Genomic DNA, 19029 nt, shown 5'->3' with positions numbered 1-19029 from the left:
GCTTTATTAACTTGTTGAACCTAGCGACTATCACAAAGTTTTAAGTTATCAAACCAAAAATTCACAGCCGCTCATACATTTTTGCTCGATAGCAAATAACGTATTATCTGAAACTTGCACAGAAAAATACACTTGATAAAACTTTCCTTATCTGTAGATGAAAGATTAAGCACTTAATGTGCACGAGCAGCAAACTTCATTTCGAAAACGCAATGTATAAACGCGAACGGGATTAGAGCTCGAGGCCTGTGCTAGATAATCGGGATAAACACGTTCGGGCGAGGGAAGAGGCCGGGACATTTTTTATCACACAATGAAAAGCTTGCGTACTAGAGGGTAAAAGGATGTTCCACATCCCTACTGGCAGTTGCTGCAGTCTCTCTCGCTTCCGCTATACATGTAAATGCCGTAATCGTTGCTCTAGCGTAGGAAAACAAGAAACACCCCGTTTTTTGTGCAGTTTTCTCCCTCCCCGGTTAGGGGTGGATTTCTAGAATTGTCATTCACATACATACAACCCAAAAAGAAGTTGTTGTATTACGCTGATGTGTCGTCGTCTATCCTTCTGCCGTACGGCAAACACTTGTGACAGGTGATTTCTACACCAGCGCGCAACCAGCCTTTCATCAGAGGCCTGAACCTCGTGTGATGATGGTGATGATGCTCGAGGGGTGATAAAAATTCATCACACACTCACACAAACTTCCCATCGTTATCAGGTGGCGAGGGAAAGGAAGCTCATCATAAGCAACGCACACGAGCGACAAAACGAGCAGCTTGCGGGCAATCATCAGCACCCGGTTGCTGCGTGGCGCAAACCCCCCCCCCCCCCCCTTTCCTCTCCCAAATTGGCCCAAAACAGATTGGCGTAGTGAAGTGTAAAGCGCGTAAAGCACGGCGGGCACACAGGTTCATCGGGGACAAATGACACCGGAAGGATACGGTACCTAATACATCCAGCCCCGTCGATGCGACTCGACTACGGCTACGAAAACTTGCTCCTACCGGTGGTGCTGCTGGTGGAGATAACTTACTGTACGTGTGTTTGAGGTGGAGCAACTTTTTCACCATGCATAAGGCGCAACACCAATCCACTGCAATTTGCTGGCGTTCTGCAGGCCCGGTACAAACATCCTACCAGTCCCCGGGAGGCCGCTTCTCTCAAACCGCTTCCCCGCGGGTGTCACTACCAGCCGTTACCGCACCGAACAAACTGGTGAAAAAGATAAGAACGCCCGGCAGACAACAACAGAAGACAACGGGAAATAGTAGTTTCTGCTACCGAGTTCCGAGTTGGTAACGAGCTTTCGTTGGCGCAACAACGAACCCTCCTCCTCGTAAGATCGTTCCGATATGTGTCAGCGCTCGGCGGCCACTTGGCTTAACGCCCCGGTTGTGTCACTGCCATGAGGACGCGTCTTTTCTTACTCACTTCCAAAAACGGAAAGTTTCTCAGCATTCCCCCCCCCCCCCCCCCCACTAAAGAAGTTCATTTAACTGGTAGACGCAGCCAACCAACTGGTGTCTATTTGGCTGGTGCCACAGCTTGCCTGCCCTATCCGATCCGGGATCGAACGCACTTTTTGTGCCCCTCAAAGGCTCAAAACGCGCTCGAAAGTGTAATGCTAATGAGAGAGCATTTCCTTGCACATTCTCACGCACGCCACAGCCAGAGCAATGAATGCACAGTTTGCCCGGGAGTTGTGGAGCAGGTGGTGGCGATGTTTACGCCTTTTTGGCGAAACTGTAAAACTTTCACTGTGCGCAGAAAGCACAATGCATGCAACGTATAGTGTTACGAAAAACGAACGGAGAAAGTTTTGTGATGGGCAACAAATACTGGAAGCCAACATGACCGGCCGGGTGCGCATTGTTTGGTGAAAAGCGAAAAAGTTGCTGCAAAATGTGCATGTTTGCTTGTGCATGGCATATCATTCCATTCCGGTTGGCTATAACGATAATCATCGTACCACCAATCGGTACTGGATTGTTAAACTATAAACAAGCGTGCGAAAGAACCGGGTGTTTGCTAATCGAGGAAAAGTATATTATTTGGCGAAATGTTATTGAAACGAGTTGTTTTGAAAAGGAAAAGTTACTTCTTGATCCATTTTCTGCAGCCGTTGTGCAACTATGCACATAAGTGCAGTGTGTTGGATTTGGCTAAAATAAAACTCTTTGAATTAAATTCAGAACAAACCAACCGATGCGTATGCGTTGTGGTTCAAACATCATACAAAATGCATGTTTAGACAGTTTAGTCTGTTTAGACTTTACTGAGTGTACCGCAACGGACTCGCGACCTGCAGAAATTACATGTTGTATGTAATGGTAGCATTTTACCTGGATTTTGTAAAAAAAATTACCCATTTACGGCGAAACAATCGTTTGAAATTAAGTATTTTACGGTTTTTTATACATAGGTTGGGTTTGAAAACCGAAACTATACTTAGACATGTTTGTGGATATTTTGTTAGGTTGGTTTTTTTAAATGTTGTTATACTTTCTCGAGTAACATTCCCCAAATGGATGTTCAACCACGCCTGGGCCTTGTAGTATTCCGTGTTACATGACTACCAGTTCCAAAGGCTGATTTAAATATAATAATCGTATATCAAAGTACTTTTTAAAGAAATTAAATTTACGTGACGTGCTATACTCACGAATTAAACGAAAAAAATCAAAGCCACACATCAGTGTTGAATATTACTAACTAATAGTCAGGTATAAAATGAGATCTTTCCGATTGTCTATCAAGATTATAATTATTTCAAGTCTTCTACGCTGAAAACAATATTCTTAATCCTCTAGTAACCTATTGAAATGCCTTTCATAGATCTCCGAAGGGACACGTTAGGGAAAATGTAAAAAAAATCTAGAGAAACTTTTAAGTTTAAATCGATTTTGATGCTGTTGTTTTTTTTTCAAGCAATAAAAACATGTTTTTTCGTGGAATTTTGAAATGTTCGGGTAAGACGGACACTTGTTATGGGAAAAATGGACACCATGAAGGTTAAGATGGACACCTTTAGAAAACGCTGAAAATTGAAGAGGTTTATAGTATGTTAGCATATCCTATTGCTTTCCACGTCCTGGTACGTGCATAAACCAATTCTTGGCCAATTTCAACGACGAGTCATTCAGCCGTGAATTTATTTCTAACATATCGCAGATTGCAGAATATAAGGCATTTGAAATATCGGGTACTGACAACTGACGTTGCACCAGCTTACAGAACAACAGTCTAGATCTTCCCTTTAGGAAAGTACTGCGCGGAATGTCCGCACCACACCATTTTTGAGGGACTTGTGAAGCCATTTTTCCATTGAAGTTTGAACATTTTGATATTTGTAATCCCATAGAATCTCACATCTATACCTGAAGGATGTCATATCAATGCCTCTTATATTGATTGAAGTTGTCCACGTCGTGAAAAGATATTGGATTTCGTGAAGTGCCTCACCAGCGTCGAGCGAGTAATAGCATAATGAATGACTGGTATTTTGACCGGTGTTTCATTTCTCGCTTATTTCAATACTTTCTCTAATTGCTGGAAGGTATATACATTCGGAATTCCGGAATACCTTACAAATATTTAAGGTATTTGATGAAATTTATTAACCACCAATTATTATAAAAATTAAAATAAATCAACAAAGTCGGTGTCCGTCTTTCCCTACGGCAGACTGTCCGTCTTTCCCGCTTTGATGTCATGATGCATATATCACCAGAAAACTATTTTTTTATCGCTTTCATTGTCGTTTTTTCGTCAGTTTTTTGCTTAATAACCAAGACAAATCATTCAGCTAAAGATCCAAAAATATACACAATGCAAGGTACAGTGCTTAAGATCCGCAGAAGTCAAATTAGATCCACAATCGTACAAGTTTCAATAATTATTCAGAAGCACTGCAATGTCGAGATGACCAAATTCAATGAACAACACATTCAGGTTTATTCTAGTCTGAGCATGATTCGATTCGAGTCGAGAAAATTAACTCCAAAGTGAGCTTTTCAATACAAATAAACACTTAAAATTCGTCAACTCGACGTCCAGACGACTCAATTATAAGAATAGAATACGCCTGATTGATTCATTATCAGAAAAATACATCTAGGAAAAGAACAAAACGCTTTAGGTTGTTCAGTTGTGTTCGGGGAAACAAGTTCAATATTTGTGCAGGTTTAATAAAACGATCGAAAGGGGAATTTGCAATACAGTGCTGTCGTTTTTACTGAGAAAAAATGTAAAAGAAAAATGAACTGAAAAGCAAATTTTACCCACAGCTTTCCAAGTAGCACCTCGAAGGCCTTTTTCCCGATGTACGATGTGGTTTTCTACATGGAATCAATTCAATCGAAACCCTGTTTGCCCATACTCTTCCCACTTCCCACCAATGACAATTAGTAGACAGCTTCCATTAACAGCAATTCGATCAGATATCAATACAAAAACGTTTTTCATAAGCAACGTATCTAATTAATTTGCCACAAATTATTGGATGGATAAATGTGAGGTGTATTGCAATTTAATGGAAACATGATTGCACCACGCAATACATTTACCATTAAACTACACTCCACCTTATTTGAATTTTGCCTTTTGTTCGTAAGAGTTATTGGGATATAGTTCGAATAAACTCTCTTGCACTACAGGTTGAAGCGTTATACGCCGCTGTTGTACCCAACAACATCAATTCCAGTAATCCCGAAACTGTAATTATGCTGTTTCAAGAATATCCCGTACAGGTCATCCTGCTTCTCGGGAATGCTCGTGCGTAACAAACGCGCACCCGTCCTGATGCAAATCTGCACACCACCAACGGGCGTAGCACAGTGAGCAATGCAATGTAATCTTTGGCTCAGGTAGAATGATATGATCCTGCAAAGGTGGATCCGTCGAGTGGTGGCCGAAGGGGGAAAAGCCCAACTGAGCAGGAGGAGGCGAAACCATTCAACTTTATTGAGCACAATTTCCCTCGGTACGGACCAAACTTTTGCCCAGGTTTGAGTGTGTTTTTTTTTTGTTGAGGGGGACAGAGTCGTTGCCAAGCTCCTCCAACCCGTTGTGTATTAAAGTTTGAACGCATGCGTTTGCGCCGGTACCATCCCCTCCCCTCGGCGGCAGAAGAGAAACGCGCACATGCTTGCGTAACTTGTCATTATTTAAATTGATGGTTCACGGTGTTCGGGGATTTTCCCTTTCGTCGAATAACGGCGGCCCAGAAATAGGCTCCCTTCGTGGAACCATCGGGCCAAACCCCCCTCCTCTCTGTCCTCGCTTCGCATCTGTGCGCCCACCGCGGAGCCGGCTGCTGATAATTCTTAGTATTTCAACAAAATTAACATTTCTAACCGAGTCTATTTTACCGTTTCTCTCTCCTCTCCCTTTAGTGCTATCCGACAAAATCGCAACCATCATCACAACCGCCACCTAGCCAGCTGCCCAACCCAGCCCAGCCAAAGTCGACGACGCAGAGCACGGCGAGCAGCGCGACCCCGACGACACCGGCGCCCTACCGGACGGACTATGAGCTGTCCGGGTCGTACGTGTCGCTCGAGTGCCCGTCGCCGCCCGGTCCGCCCGCCTGCGGACCTGACGGGCGCCGGGGCGATCCGCAGGCCCGGCTGGCCAACTACCTGCGCACGCTCTACACGGAACTAGCTTTAAAGGAGCCGGTGCTGCCGAGCTGGGTGCACCCGGTCGCGCCCGGCGTCCTCTGTCCGGCCCGGCTCGAGCCCGAGCTGCGCCTGCACATACACTCGCACGGTCTGAACGAAGCGATCGGAGTCGACCAGATCCTGACGCCGGTGCAAACCAAAGATGGGCCGTTCCTGGAGGCACCGCGTCGCGTGCTGATCGAGTGTCCGCCCTGGGTGACGCGCGGTGCCCTCGCCCTGCGCATCCTGCACGGCTGGAGCCGTGAGCCGCCCTGGCCACCGCGCGGGCAGCCGGTAGCGCTGGCCCTGTTCCTGCCGCTGGCCGAGCTGCGCGGCACGATCGCGAACTACATCGGCAAGGAGCTGCTGCCGCGCGGTCCACCCAACCCGTTCGCGAGCGGGTTCGGCGGGTTCAGTGCGGCCTGGAACTCGCTCGAGGCGCTCAAGGGCAAGCTGCTGATCGTGCTCGACGGCTACGACGTGCAGTGCAAGACGCGCAAAAGCAAAACCATGCCCAGGGACGTGATCGACCTGCTGGAGGGACGGCTCTTCCCGGAGGCGCGCGTCATACTGATCAGCGTGACCGCGTCCTGCACCGAGCTGCTGCCGCTGATGCAGCGACATATCACGTTCGAGGGGCTGGTGTGGGGTCGCTCGGTGTCGCTGCTGGGCGGTGGGCAGTGGGGCGCCCCGACGCGCCTCATCGACACGGTGCAGTCCTGCCGGCAGCTGCGCAACATCGCGCGCACCACGCTCGGCTGTCTGGCGATCGCGGCCATGTACGAGTCGTCCGGCGGCGAGCTGCCCACCGACGAGCTGGACGTGATCGCGTCCGTGTTCAACTGCGTCGCGGCTAACTCGTCCCACACGCAGGTCACCGAGCTGGGCCGGCTGGCGCTGTTCTGTCTCAAGACGAAGCGCTCCACGGTGACGGCGGCCGAGCTGAAGATGTACTGCTCCGCGCCGGAAACGAACATCGCCGGCTGTCTCGATCGGGCGCAGCTGTTCGGCCGCACCGCCAAGCGAAAGTCGGACCACTACTACACCATCATCTGTCCCGGGCTGGCCGAGTTCCTGGCGGCCAACTACATCGTGTCGCTCGCGAACCGCCCCGGCCTGCTAGCGGCGGAGATCGCCGGCCTAGCGGTGGGCGACGAGGTGGAGCCGGAAATCCTGAAGGTGCTCAACTTCTCGATGGCCCTGCTGGGCGCCCGGGCGCACCTGCTGCTCTCCAAGCTCACGCCCCTGTGGCTCAGCCCGCAGACGATCTTCTCGCTCGCGCTGGCCGGCGGCGAGACGGAGGCGAACCTGACGGCGCTCTGCGAGATGCTGGGCATCTCCAAGTCGCCCCCGGTGCCGCCGCTCGAGGCCAAACCGATCTGGGTGTCGATCAAGTCGACGCTGTCCGAGCTGCAGGGCTGGGGCCTGGCGTTCAAGAGCCCGACCTGCACGCTGAAGAACCTGGAGCTGGTGTACCAGATGGAGAAGAACCTGCTGCTCGAGTCGCGCAACGTGATGGACATCTTTCTGGACGCGCTGTCCAAGAACGAGAGCGTCACCACGCTGCGCATCACGTCGCTGATCGAGAACGAGGTGCGCGACTCGGACATCAACTATCTGGCCAGCTGCATCTCGAAGGCGCTGCTCAAACCGCGGCTTGAAAGCTTCGAGCTCATCCTCACGCTGCTCGAGGAGGACCCGCCCATCCTGAAGCTGCAGTCCGTCGTCACCGCGCTCTGCCGCACGATACCGCGCCAGCCCAAGCTCAGCAACCTGTCGCTCGACCTCGGCCTGTGCACCTCCCAGCTGGTGCAGATCTGCGCGACGCTCGAGAAGTGTCCGCATGTCACGCGCCTCTCGCTGCCCCATCTGCGCTGCGAGCGGGGCGCGGTGGGGGCGCTGGCTGCGCTGCTTACCGTGCGCCCGCTGTCCTACCTGGGGCTGCCGTCGAGCTGGGGCGCCCGGGACGACCCGCCGTCCTCGAGCGGGGTCAGCATGGGTTCCGGGTCGGGCAGCAGCAGCGGCAACTCGGGCCTGATCAAGCAGTCCTCCCTGACCGGGGCTCCCTCGCCGCGCTCCTACCCGGCCGGCATCTTCTCGTCGCTGCCGCGCGGCGTGCTCAGCTCCACCGCCAACATGGGCCGGTCGGCCACGCTGCCCCGCCAGCCGATGGAAGGCCCGCCGGACAAGCGCAGCACGGACTCGGTCATTTCGCGTACCTGGTACCCGACGCCGGCCTGCGACGGCGGCCCGCACAACTCCGGCACGCTGCACGAGCTGCTGCTGGCCGCCCGCGACACCTACTCGCGGCTGCACGGGCTGGACCTCAGCAAGGCGCAGCTGTCGCTCGAGGACTCGATGTGCCTGGGCGAGACGGTGCGCGTGTCGACGACGCTGCACTCCATCAAGCTCGAGGGTGCGTCTCGTCTGAGCGAGATCCTGCCCACCGTGCTGGGAGCCAGCGAGTCGCCCTGCCTGCAGATGATGAGCCTCGGATCGCCCCGGATCGCGCTCGAGGATGCCGCCGTCGGCATGTCCGCACGTGCCTTGGGCAGCTGCATCACCCTGCGCCTGCTCAGCCTGGACGGCTGGAGCTTCAGGATAGAGAACGTCGGGACGCTCGCCTCGGTGCGGGGCTTCCTGTCGCTCACGTCGGTCCGCGAGCTCGGCCTCAACAACTGCCGGCTGAACATGTCCATGTTCAAGAGCGATGTGCCCGTCCAGTCCGGTGCGTACGAGTGCCGGTCTGTCGTCAACCTGAAGCTGGCCGGTGCACAGGTAAGTGCACATGCGCATTTGTTCGCTGCACGGCGACACTCGTATGTAATCGGTCGCTCCTTATCTCCCATCTCCCGATTTCCCTGCAGATCATCTTTGCCGACCATCTGTCGATGAAGGGGCCGCACATGTTGCCGTACCTGGTCGGGTTTGTGAATCTGCGGGAGCTGGACCTTTCCGCACCGTCCAGGACGGGCTTTGGCAGTACGTCCTCTACGCCGCTCATACTCTCCGACAAGGACATCGTAGCTTTCTTCAACACGCTCAACAACCACTTCAGGTATGTTGCATACGTCTCATTACTCGTGAGTTTACCGGCAATGACTCTAAAATGTCTCTGTGCTTAGTTTTTTTTAAGCTAAGCGGGGCAGAAACCATTTATAAAAAAATACGATAATTGAAACTATTGGCGTCAGAAGAAATTGCTTCATTAGTTAACGCAGTTGCTTGTGTTATAAATTTTGCTTATTTAAGTTGTTCTATTGGAAAACAAACAATTCAATAATGTGGTAATTTAATGAAAGTGATAATTGGAATTTAATTTACAAATCTCAAACACGAGGACACATGAGTACCGGACGCATTCAATCTCTGTGTGATGTTGCTAGTGATAGTTGATTCATTTCGTTTATGCTTCTTCTGATTGGCGTAAACGTGCTACGAGGACATGCCGGCCTATACAGGCTTTCAAGACTTTCTACGGGGGGACAGTCCATTCTGGGCTTGAACCCATTACTGGCATGTTATTGAGACGTTCGAGTTAACAAATGTACCACGGGACCGTCCCTTTTGCATTTCGTTTATCCATTTTTCTTAAATAACTGACACAGAAAATGTGAAATATTGCTTCGTTGTAAAAAATCAAATCGTACCTAATCAATTTAGAACGCTTTTGTTGTATACAATGTTTGCTTATTTTTACAAAAGAAATAAAATATCAAATTTATCTGCTGAAGAATTCAATTGCCTATCGTTTATGCATTGAAAAGGATTTCAAGTCAAATTCAAACTGCTATTTAAAACAATTTACATTCGTCCAGATTCCACGAACTTTGTCCAGGAATTACAAAAAAGGATCCTAATTATAATTAGTTTAGTTAAGTTTTAATCCTAAGACTTGGTTTATATCAAAAAGTTACTAAATTGGATAGGAAATGAAATTTGATTATATTAATGTTGGTAGTCACCCAAATAGTTTGAAGCTTATTCAATCATACCTTCGCAGAATGGGTAGCATTTAAAAAAAAGCTTAAAATTACAGTTTAAATTCAAACTACCCTTTGTAGAACTGAATAAATATAGTTCATAAATTATACAAGAACGAATCATACAAAAGTCACATAAAATTATAATTTTTGTATAAAGGATTCAACTTTTTAAAAGTGCATTATCAGTAATAGGAAGAAATAGTAGTGCTACATTTTGCCGGAAGAAATAGGGTCGGTCTGGTGGTAGGTACAGTCGTTAACTCACACGGTTTTACAACATATCCGTCATGGGTTTAAGCCCCGAAAGGACCGTGTCTCCATACGTCTGGCCTCCATAGGCCTGACTATCCTGCTATGATAATCAATAAGTCATTGAAAGCCAAACCCACTAGTGGTACAGGCATGCCTTGATCGACAACGGTTGGTTATGCCAAAGGAGAAGAAGAAGAAGAAGATACTTCGACGGTTGAAGGTGCCAAAAACTGTACTAGGTTATATGCAATCTTTAGCGACCAACAGAATACTGTGGTACATATTAAGCCGGGATCGTGCAAGCCAAAAAATACCGTTTGAAAGAGAGAGAGTTTGAGAGAGAAGAGAGAGAAAAAGAGAGATAAGAGAGACAGAGAGAGAAAGATAGAGAGAAAGATAAAGAGAGATAGAGAGAGAGAGAGAGAGAGAGAGAGAGAGAGAGAGAGAGTAAGAGAGAGTATTTGTAAATTTATCTTATGTTGCCTAATGGTTTCCTAAGGCCTAAGGATTAAATATTTTGAAATAAATCGCTTTGTGTAGGCGCTACTGGGGCATCGTGTGGAGACAAAACCACCCAAACTTGGCGCGGTCTTTTATTACTTGTTAACAATTTTACTTGATTTTTTTTCCATTATTACAATTGGAATTGTTCCCGATGATATTTATCAACCAGAAAGAGGTACAAAAAATAATCCTACGCAAATTTTTCCATAATCTCATTATCATCTATTCGTCAGCACGCTATATTTTTGTATTTTCCAAGAACGACTATCACGCAAATGGTGCAAAAGCACACTCTTTGTCTAGCCTTTAAGGTGCAACCAAATTATTAAAGAGATTTTAATTAGTCTTGATTTACGAAAAAAAAACTAACATCATTTGCTAGAGATCGTGTTTCGTTGCATTATAAACGCGCAGTATTGGACCAGATGTGACTATGGGCTCGAAGATGTAACCCTTCATTAGGCATCTTTAGTGCTACGGTATGAGTTTGGTCACATCCAGTCAATTCCTTCTGCTGCAAAGACGTACTGTCACCGTTACAGCTCTACATATCAGTTAAATCAGTAATAGATAAATAGATCGCCAAACGATCCGAGTATCTCTCAAAACAGATGAATATTGATATTATATTACGAATAAGGGCCAACCACATTGGACAGATGAATTTAATGGAATATGTTGGTTAAACCATGTAAAATTGGGCCTAATATGAATTGAATTATTAACTTCTCTAATGACCTCGATTACTCTTTTCAATTTTACAGCCATCTAAACACGCTGAAAATGTGCAACTGGATCATCCACCTGGACGAAGCGGTGCGGACACTCAAGTCCGTCGCGAAGCTGCTCAAATCCAGCCCGCTCAGCCACATCAAGCTGGACGGCGTGGTCGTGATGGACCGGCCGAAAAAGCAGCGCATCGAGCCCCAGTTTCTGCACGCGTTCCTGGCCAACCTGCCCCTGCTACGATGGCTCGGCACCACGCTGCACGGGCTTAGCGAGGAACAGATAACGACGCTCGGCAACTACTGTGGCGATATGCGCGGCATGGAGATCGACGTGAGGTAAGAGCAGTTTTGCATTTAAAGCACGGGATGGGGAAGCGTATCATGTTTCTTACAAGAATCGTGAACGAGTAACGTGTGCGGTAAGGGGGCTGTAGCATGTGTGTGTGTGTGTCAGCAGCAGATAATGGCATCCTTCCGTATCTACTTGACATTTGAAACCTCCTTCCCCCAACTCAGCCCGAGGTACATTAAGTGTGTGTGTATGGGTATGTGTGCTTACTTTACATTTACGAAACATGCGGAAGGAGAATTTACCCAAAAAAAATCGGACACAAATAAAGAGCTCTTAACATTTTAGTGACACGCTTGACATGTCGGGTAATAAACCATTTCCTCGGATACATTTCCGGGGAAAGCTGTTTGTAAAAAAGACGAGAAAAATCGAAGAAAAGTATGCACATACATGCACACAAGCTTATACAAGCAGCAAATGGAGGAAAATCTGAGCCACACCTACACTCGGTGAGCTTTCCGGTCGTTTTCGCGCTCGAAAAATGCTCATGCCATTTTCCCTCACTTCTCAAAAGTGTCGTCTCAATATTACGCAGACTTTACTCATTTCTTACCGTACCGAAGTTTCAATTTTCTAATACCCCTTTTGCTTCCATTTTTTCTCTTCCTCTACACCCTCCTGTTGCCCTCTCTCTCTCTCTCTAGATTATCCGACTCAACGATCGAAAATGCGCGCCTGATGACAAGCAGCCTCGGAATGGATGGCAAGTTTGACATTCGCGTCTCCACGTTCGGTACCACGAACAGCATACTGATCCACATCGAGAAAACTTCGACGAAAAGTTTATCCCGTAAATAATAACTAGAGTCACGATTTATGGTTCTGCCGCACGCAGAAGCTCACTTGGTGGGGCTTGGAAATCGAAGGCTAGATTTCAGCCGGAATAGCCGGATAGCAGGAAAGGATTTTGGGTAGGATTATAACGGCCCGAAGCGGTGGTAGAACACACGCTGGTCGTCGACACGTGGATGTGTTGTGGTGTGTGTGTTTATGTGTGCTTTTAGTGAACAGATTGATGGGAGGGATGGGAGGAATTACAGCCAGACCCAGTCTCAGTGTAACCGCGATTGGCTGGCACTTCACCATGCGGATGCGTTATTCCGATTTCATCTGTTAGGATGTCATTATATCTTCTCGACTCTTGTCTCTTGGCGCACTATCAAACACTTGCTCATCCCTCTCTCTCTCTCTTTCTCTATCTCTTCTCACACTTTCTCTCTCTCTCTCTCACTCTTTTGCTGTTAACGCTTATCACCTTCGAAAAATGATCCCAAAGCAACTGAGAGTCATGGATCATATTCATGTAACATGTTATTGCAAGGGCTGCATAGTTATAGCTGTTGCATAGTTATGGGCTTATCGATACACAAACCATATTTAAAAGAACAACAGATCTGTACCGGCAAGCAAATGCACTGAATAGTAAAACCATCTTTACACCTCAAAAACAACCTATCTCATCAAATCTGCTAGAGTAAATTCTTAATTTCGACCATTGTTAGAACAATTGTGTTCTAAATAGTTTATCAAATTTGCGTAACACAACACGCTCGAATTGATAATTGTTGGGTGAGCTTTTGTAGCAAAAACGCCGGTAAAAGCTTTTGACAAAAGCGTAACTCTAGTTTTCTTTTATCTCGTACATCTTGCATGCATACATTGGTGGGTATAGGAATTTTAATTATCATTTTTTTCGGAACTTCGCTGTTGCTTGACACAGTATTAAAAATACCAATAAAGTATAGAAGCATTTTTGCTTGTTTTTTTCTGGCCCTGACAACATCAACTCAAACGGTTTCTCTTGAACACACCTTCTCCTGACGAGCTTTCGAACACATGGTTCTCAGCTTTTCGCCTGCAACTCACATTTTCAGGTGCATAACAAACAAACAAAAATGCATACCTAAAAGTAGATCGAAAGAAGAGACCCCAATTAATAAACGTGCAGCCATGCACGAAGAAGTACCAAAATTGAGTAAAAAACTTGAAAGGGCAGAGAGGGAAGTGGTATCTTTGAACAAAAAAAAGGAAAAAAAAACGTACAAGCGTAATAGAAAGAAGACAATATTGTGAAAAAAAAAGATTATGATGCGTGTTGAAACTTGAATATGAAATATTCGTTTAATTTTTTTAGCTATTTATATACACGAGGAAATGAAAAATAGAGAAAACAAAACGGTGAAAAAGCGTACTACAACAAAGCGACGGAAGAACAAAGGGAGAGTCGAGAGCAAAGAAGGGACAAAAGAGGAGATGATGAGATGAGAAAAGTAGAACTAAAAAAAATTAATAATAATACACACACATGTATAGGAGTTAAGAAGGGGAGCAATATTGTATTTGTGGGCTTGTTGCTGTTTAAAATAAATGTCCTTGTGTCCTGTGTCGTGCACTCGTCTCTTCAAAAGAACAGTGTGGTTCAATAACAGGAGGGAAAAGATGTCGAAATTACACACACATACATTTAGATAGGCTTGCGATAGGAAATTGTAAATTGCTTGTCAAAAGCAGAAACGAAACGTGTGTTTCCTTCTCTCTTCGCATACAGAGAAAGAGAGAGAGGGAGAGAGAGAGAGAGAAAAAAAATACACACACAAGGAACTCAACTTCCTTAGATTTGTACATTATAAACATTTTATCTGTTATGTAACGAGGAGTTTCAATGTTGATGTTTAACAAGCCGCTCAATAAGGCGCATATAAGATCAGTTAGTGCGATAAGATAAGAGGAAAAGCAAACCGCGACACCGCAGCACGAAGTTGCATGATGATCGTTGTATTTTAAGCGGAAACCGATCGTATTTGTAAGACAACGTAGAAAGTATTCTAAACTAAAAAGGAAGACACGTGTCTGGTTGTGGGTATGCGTGCGTGTGCGTGTGTTTGAATATGCGCAAGTGAATGTTTGCTACAGGCGCGAATAATAAGTAGTTTACAAAACGTTCGCCCCATCAAATGAATGGATTGAGAGAAGAAAGCGACCCTGTACAGTAGTGTCGTGCACACCTTCTAGTAGGAGGGACGCTGCAAGTTGTATAAGTTTTAAGTATTATTTATCCGGTGTTGCCTAACGTTACGATTCGATGTCGATAGTTTATTAAGTGCCGCCGCGTTCGTGTTGCGCATATATTTATCATCTTTATTTCTACTTCTGTCCACGCTCGCCTGTAAGCAGAGGCTAGGAGGAGTTTGTTACAATTTAATGCACGTAATTATGTTGTACGGTTAAAATGTTAATTTTAACCATTCACAGACATTAAGAAAAGGGAAGAGCTTTTTTACGGCTGCATTGCTCAGAGTTACGGCGGCGCGGGAAATGGTTTTAGCTAACGTTTATCACACCCGCACAGTTGCTGTGTTGTGAATCATTGGCTCTAAACACAAACAGAAAAAATGATAATGTTTAGCAGAAAAATAGAAAATTTAGGTGAACAATAAAGGAATCTATCTTATAAATCTCAATTGGCGCCCGAAAACAGTGTCGATTTTCTATTTCAGCACTTTGCCTCATAGAGCGCGGAATCAGTTACAAGTGAATACTAATTTAGCGTATGACCTTTAAGAGGAAGCTATTGCAGTGCGGAAAGCATACCGTCAGGAGCAAATAGCTCATTTCTCGTGTGTACGGCAATGTTTCTTTTTTAGGGATCTGTTAAACATTAACTATGGTTGTACGGTGCAGTACTAACCAACTGGATACGTTAACTTCACTGGAAAAGATGGAAACTATTTTTGTAAATAAAATTTAAATGAAACTATTTATTTACTTCCCGCAGGCTAGTATCTCTATATTGAGCATTTTATATATGCAAATAGAGATGAATTTTTAATTCCTTCCTTTATTTTAAAGCAAAAAATCTACTTCCTCGTTCTTACTTATCGGAGGAAAGAGTTTTGTTAATAAATAGGTGGTACTAGTTTATTCTTCCCAGTTTTAACATACGTTCCTGCTCTGCTTAATATACCTTGGTTTGTCAAAAAAAAATTTGCTGATGAACAAACACATACAAACACTTTAATTTGGCTCTTGTCGCAACAGGTTCAAGGAAGTAAATAGAAGAAAAAAGGGAATAATGTCAATGTGATTCACTGTAACTGCATTTAAGACTTACCACTGAGAACAGTATCTACGTGTTTTAAAACTTATTGCTGGAAAGCTAAACACTCACCCACTCACTACATTCACATGCTTGCACCTGGTTGCAGCACGGTTTGTCGAAGCAAAACAGAGAAATTATTCATGAAAATATTTTTCATGACTGTATTCTGCAGGTAGTGTATATCAAATACACTACTTGTACTATTACTACTACTACTACTGCTACTACTACTACTATTTCTACTATTACTAATAAAATACTACTACAGTGCTAGAAACACGCGCCCTGATACGAACAGGACTTTCCCCTTCCCTTTAACTAGCACACGTAATGCACGCGTGTTAATTATTGTTCGTGTCGAAGGAGAGCTGAATCTACATGAACAGTGTGTTCTTGTGGAAATGTACACTGTTAAAATTAAATGAAAAAAAAGTTGGTGTTTGTTGCGAGACGAAACTGATTTTAAAAATAAATAAGTGTTGCAACACTAAATAAGGCAAAATAATGTAACAAAACTGTGCAACAAAATTGAAACACACCAAGTGGAAAAGAGGTAAATTAGGCTCGAGCAGGAGAAGAGATTGATGATCTCCGTTTGCTGTTTCGGAAGTTGTGTAACGAACTATAGTTGGAATTTGGGACGGATGAAACGAATGAATAAACATCATCAGAAATAAAATTGTAATGTTACCACAAAACGGTCGGCCACGCTCCTTTCTGCTGGTCCTTCGCTGATCCGAAACGCCTGCACCTTGCGCGAAAGTTTCTTTTCTCTTCTTTCAACCAGCGAAAGTGATTCATTTTCACGTGCGCAAAACAATCCATTTATTTCGGTGCCTCTTTCCGCAGCTCTATACAATACGCCTGAACACGTCCAAATTTTCTTGATCCAGGAACAGTAAGTTGAACACGTCGTTGTAGAACTCCGGATAGTATTCGCAGGCCCGCTGGCAGTCGGGCGTAAAGTTAACCTCGAGCAGTTTCGGCTGAATTCTGCTGCCCGCCTCCGTCCATTCGAGCATCAAATCGACGGCATACAGGGCACGCGACTGGGCACTCGCGCCAATGCCACACGGTGGCCCCACCTTCGTGGCACCCTGCAGCATCTCCCGCAGCATTTCGCAAATGTCGGTCTCGATCTGGTCCCAGGGATGCTGCGGGTACTGGGTGTGCCAGGTTTGAACAAACTCGTCGCACTTCATGTGCCGCAGCTGAAACTGGCCGTAGTTCATGACGGTGAAGTGCTTCTCGTAGTCGTCGAAATCATCCATCTGGAAGGGTTTGTTGGCAAAGCGCAGGAAGAAGTTGGTGTACACGTAGGCGCACAGCTCGTCAACGCTTTTCACCAGCAGCACGTACCGGACGTCGAACTTGACGCTGGCCTCGAGCTCCGCCCGCTCAAACAGCACCGGATGCTCGATGTACTTCTGGGCGATCTTGGGTCCCGTTTGCTGCAGGCGCATCATCTGCGTCAAACTGTCCGTAATGTGCGTATCGAGCGTGCGGGCCAAATTCCACGGCTTCACAATCCAGTGGTTGTCCAGGCCGCGCTGTGCCCGGTTCTGATAGTAGGCAACGAAGGGAACCAGCTCCGTCTTTAGGTTGTACGTTACCGGCAGCCAGCGAGGGTTGGACGCCAACGACACCTCATCTCCATCACCATCACCGGATGATGCTGCCGCTCGGCGACAGACGATACTCAACAGATCCTTGATTGTCAACACGTTCTCGAACGGGAATTGGTTCACGAACTTATTGGGATTGTTTTCGCTTAGCTCGCGAAACTCCTTGAAGTGACTGGTCATCCAGAGAATGTCCGCCTCGGCCGGATCGGATACAAGCTCGTACGATGGATCGGTAAGGTATTGGTTGACGAGCTCGTACTGTGCGTAAACTTTCAGCGGTCTATTGCCATCGATCAGCGGTGGCGGAACGTCCGGATCTGGCAGGGATTCTTCAATGTGACCGGCCAAAAAGTATTCCTTCGGCGGTTCCGATTGGGAGAAGTCCTCCTTCACGAACGAGTCGTACCGCCAGGGCAGCAGCAGAGCGTCCCGCTTCCTCGATCCTAAGGGTACATTTTCGACGAAATCTCGACACACATTTTCTCCTTCGTCGATGTCCTCCGTTGGGAAGAGTAAGCTGTACGTGATACCTTCCGGGATGTGCATGAACGGAACGACACGGCAGTTCGGCGTATCGCTGTGCAGAATTGCACTGCCCACCTCATCCATCACGTACCAAATCGGCATACGGTTTTCGACCGACAGCCCATCCGCGTTGAGCGAGTACATATTGCACCAGCGCCACATGTCCTGCAGGATGCGAGGGATGTACGCGTTCGGTGGCACATCGTCGTCCTGCTGCAGTCCCATCATTACCGCCAATCGGCTCACCAGCTCCGGATGGGCGTTTAGCAGCTGACGTGCGTTATCCGTTCGAAAAGTCCAGGCATGGTCGATCAGATAGATTTCCGTCGGGTCGTTCGCCTTCAGTCCTCCTTCCTTCGATACCTGCAGCGTCCAGACGGGATCCTCCGCTGCTCTCGTTTCCTCTCCATAGTCCACCGCGAGCAGGGAGAAGGATAGTCCCGCATCGAACGCCTGTTCGGACAGCTTACGGTACAGCTCTGGCCAGAAGTGTTCCGGCACGCCCGACGATTGGAGCTGAGGCTTGTGCGCCGCTTCGAATGCTTCGTAGTCCATCGTGACTATTTCGGTGAAACTCGCGTTCTAGTGTTTTCGATAAAGTAGCGAGCAATCAAAACCCGGCAACGTGCAATGTGGTTGGCAGACACTTGTAAACAAACCGGCGCTGGTTTGTGACCAGTGTGGCCAGATTATTTTGGCAGATTTCGGTACGAGCACTGATGAGAACGCAACCATTTAAATTTAATCAATTATTTTAACGATTACAGGCGGTCCCCGAGATACACGGTACCTCTTATACGCGGCTTCGGAGACACGCGGTTTTCTAAATTTGACAATTCTTTGAGAAAATTGTACTGATTTGACACATCAATTTTAAATTGCCAAACAATTTCCGTTTTGATCGAATGTTAAACACTATTTCAAATGGTTTAAAACTGTTATATTCAGTAAGAATCATATCAACTAATTCATAAAGTAACTATAACCTCCCCCTACTTGCAAAATTACACGAACATTACTGATATTTTAGCTGGAAACCACGAGATTCGACTTACGTGGAAATTCGAGATACGCGGTATTTTGTTGCCGTTTTCGGTCCCCATTAACCGTGTATCTCGGGGACCGCCTGTAATTTCTTTTTACCTTACTAGCAAAGAGAATGAAAAAGTGTGCGTCTTTTATAAATAATGTGTGTGGTTTGGAGCAAGATTGTGTGAAGCTATACATTCAAATGTGCTTTTATTTGCAGTAAAAGTGATAAAATATTTATAAACCAAGTTTGATGTGTTAAAGTTTT

General features: G+C 46.4%; 2 protein-coding genes across 4 annotated transcripts in view; one reads left to right on the top strand and one right to left on the bottom strand.

Moving 5' to 3' along the window:
* Positions 1-16261, top strand: part of LOC120951531 (uncharacterized) — a 137390-nt gene extending 121129 nt beyond the window's left edge. For 2 of the 3 annotated variants that reach the window (XM_040370306.2, XM_040370305.2), the window contains exons 6-9: positions 5395-8439; positions 8529-8719; positions 11168-11467; positions 12128-16261. In XM_040370306.2, coding sequence (XP_040226240.2) covers positions 5395-8439; positions 8529-8719; positions 11168-11467; positions 12128-12281 — 3690 coding nt within the window. In that variant the 3' untranslated portion in view covers positions 12282-16261. The remainder of the gene's footprint in view (positions 1-5394; positions 8440-8528; positions 8720-11167; positions 11468-12127) is intronic. The other variant, XR_005751196.2, reaches the window with a different exon arrangement.
* Positions 16262-16382: 121 nt separating this feature from the next.
* LOC120951532 (tubulin--tyrosine ligase-like protein 12) lies at positions 16383-18454 on the bottom strand. Its single transcript, XM_040370307.2, has one exon. The coding sequence runs from the start codon at positions 18285-18287 to the stop codon at positions 16434-16436; it is 1854 nt and encodes a 617-aa protein (XP_040226241.2). The 5' UTR covers positions 18288-18454; the 3' UTR covers positions 16383-16433.
* Positions 18455-19029: the final 575 nt, after the last annotated feature.

The sequence above is a fragment of the Anopheles coluzzii genome, chromosome 2, assembly GCF_943734685.1.
Source record: "Anopheles coluzzii chromosome 2, AcolN3, whole genome shotgun sequence".
NCBI lineage: Eukaryota > Metazoa > Arthropoda > Insecta > Diptera > Culicidae > Anopheles > Anopheles coluzzii.
This window is presented reverse-complemented; position numbering and strand designations above follow the sequence as displayed.

Bases quoted from the DNA above. Each gene is read 5' to 3' on its own strand.
- LOC120951532 (XM_040370307.2), bottom strand. From the start codon at position 18,287: ATGGACTACGAAGCATTCGAAGCGGCGCACAAGCCTCAGCTCCAATCG.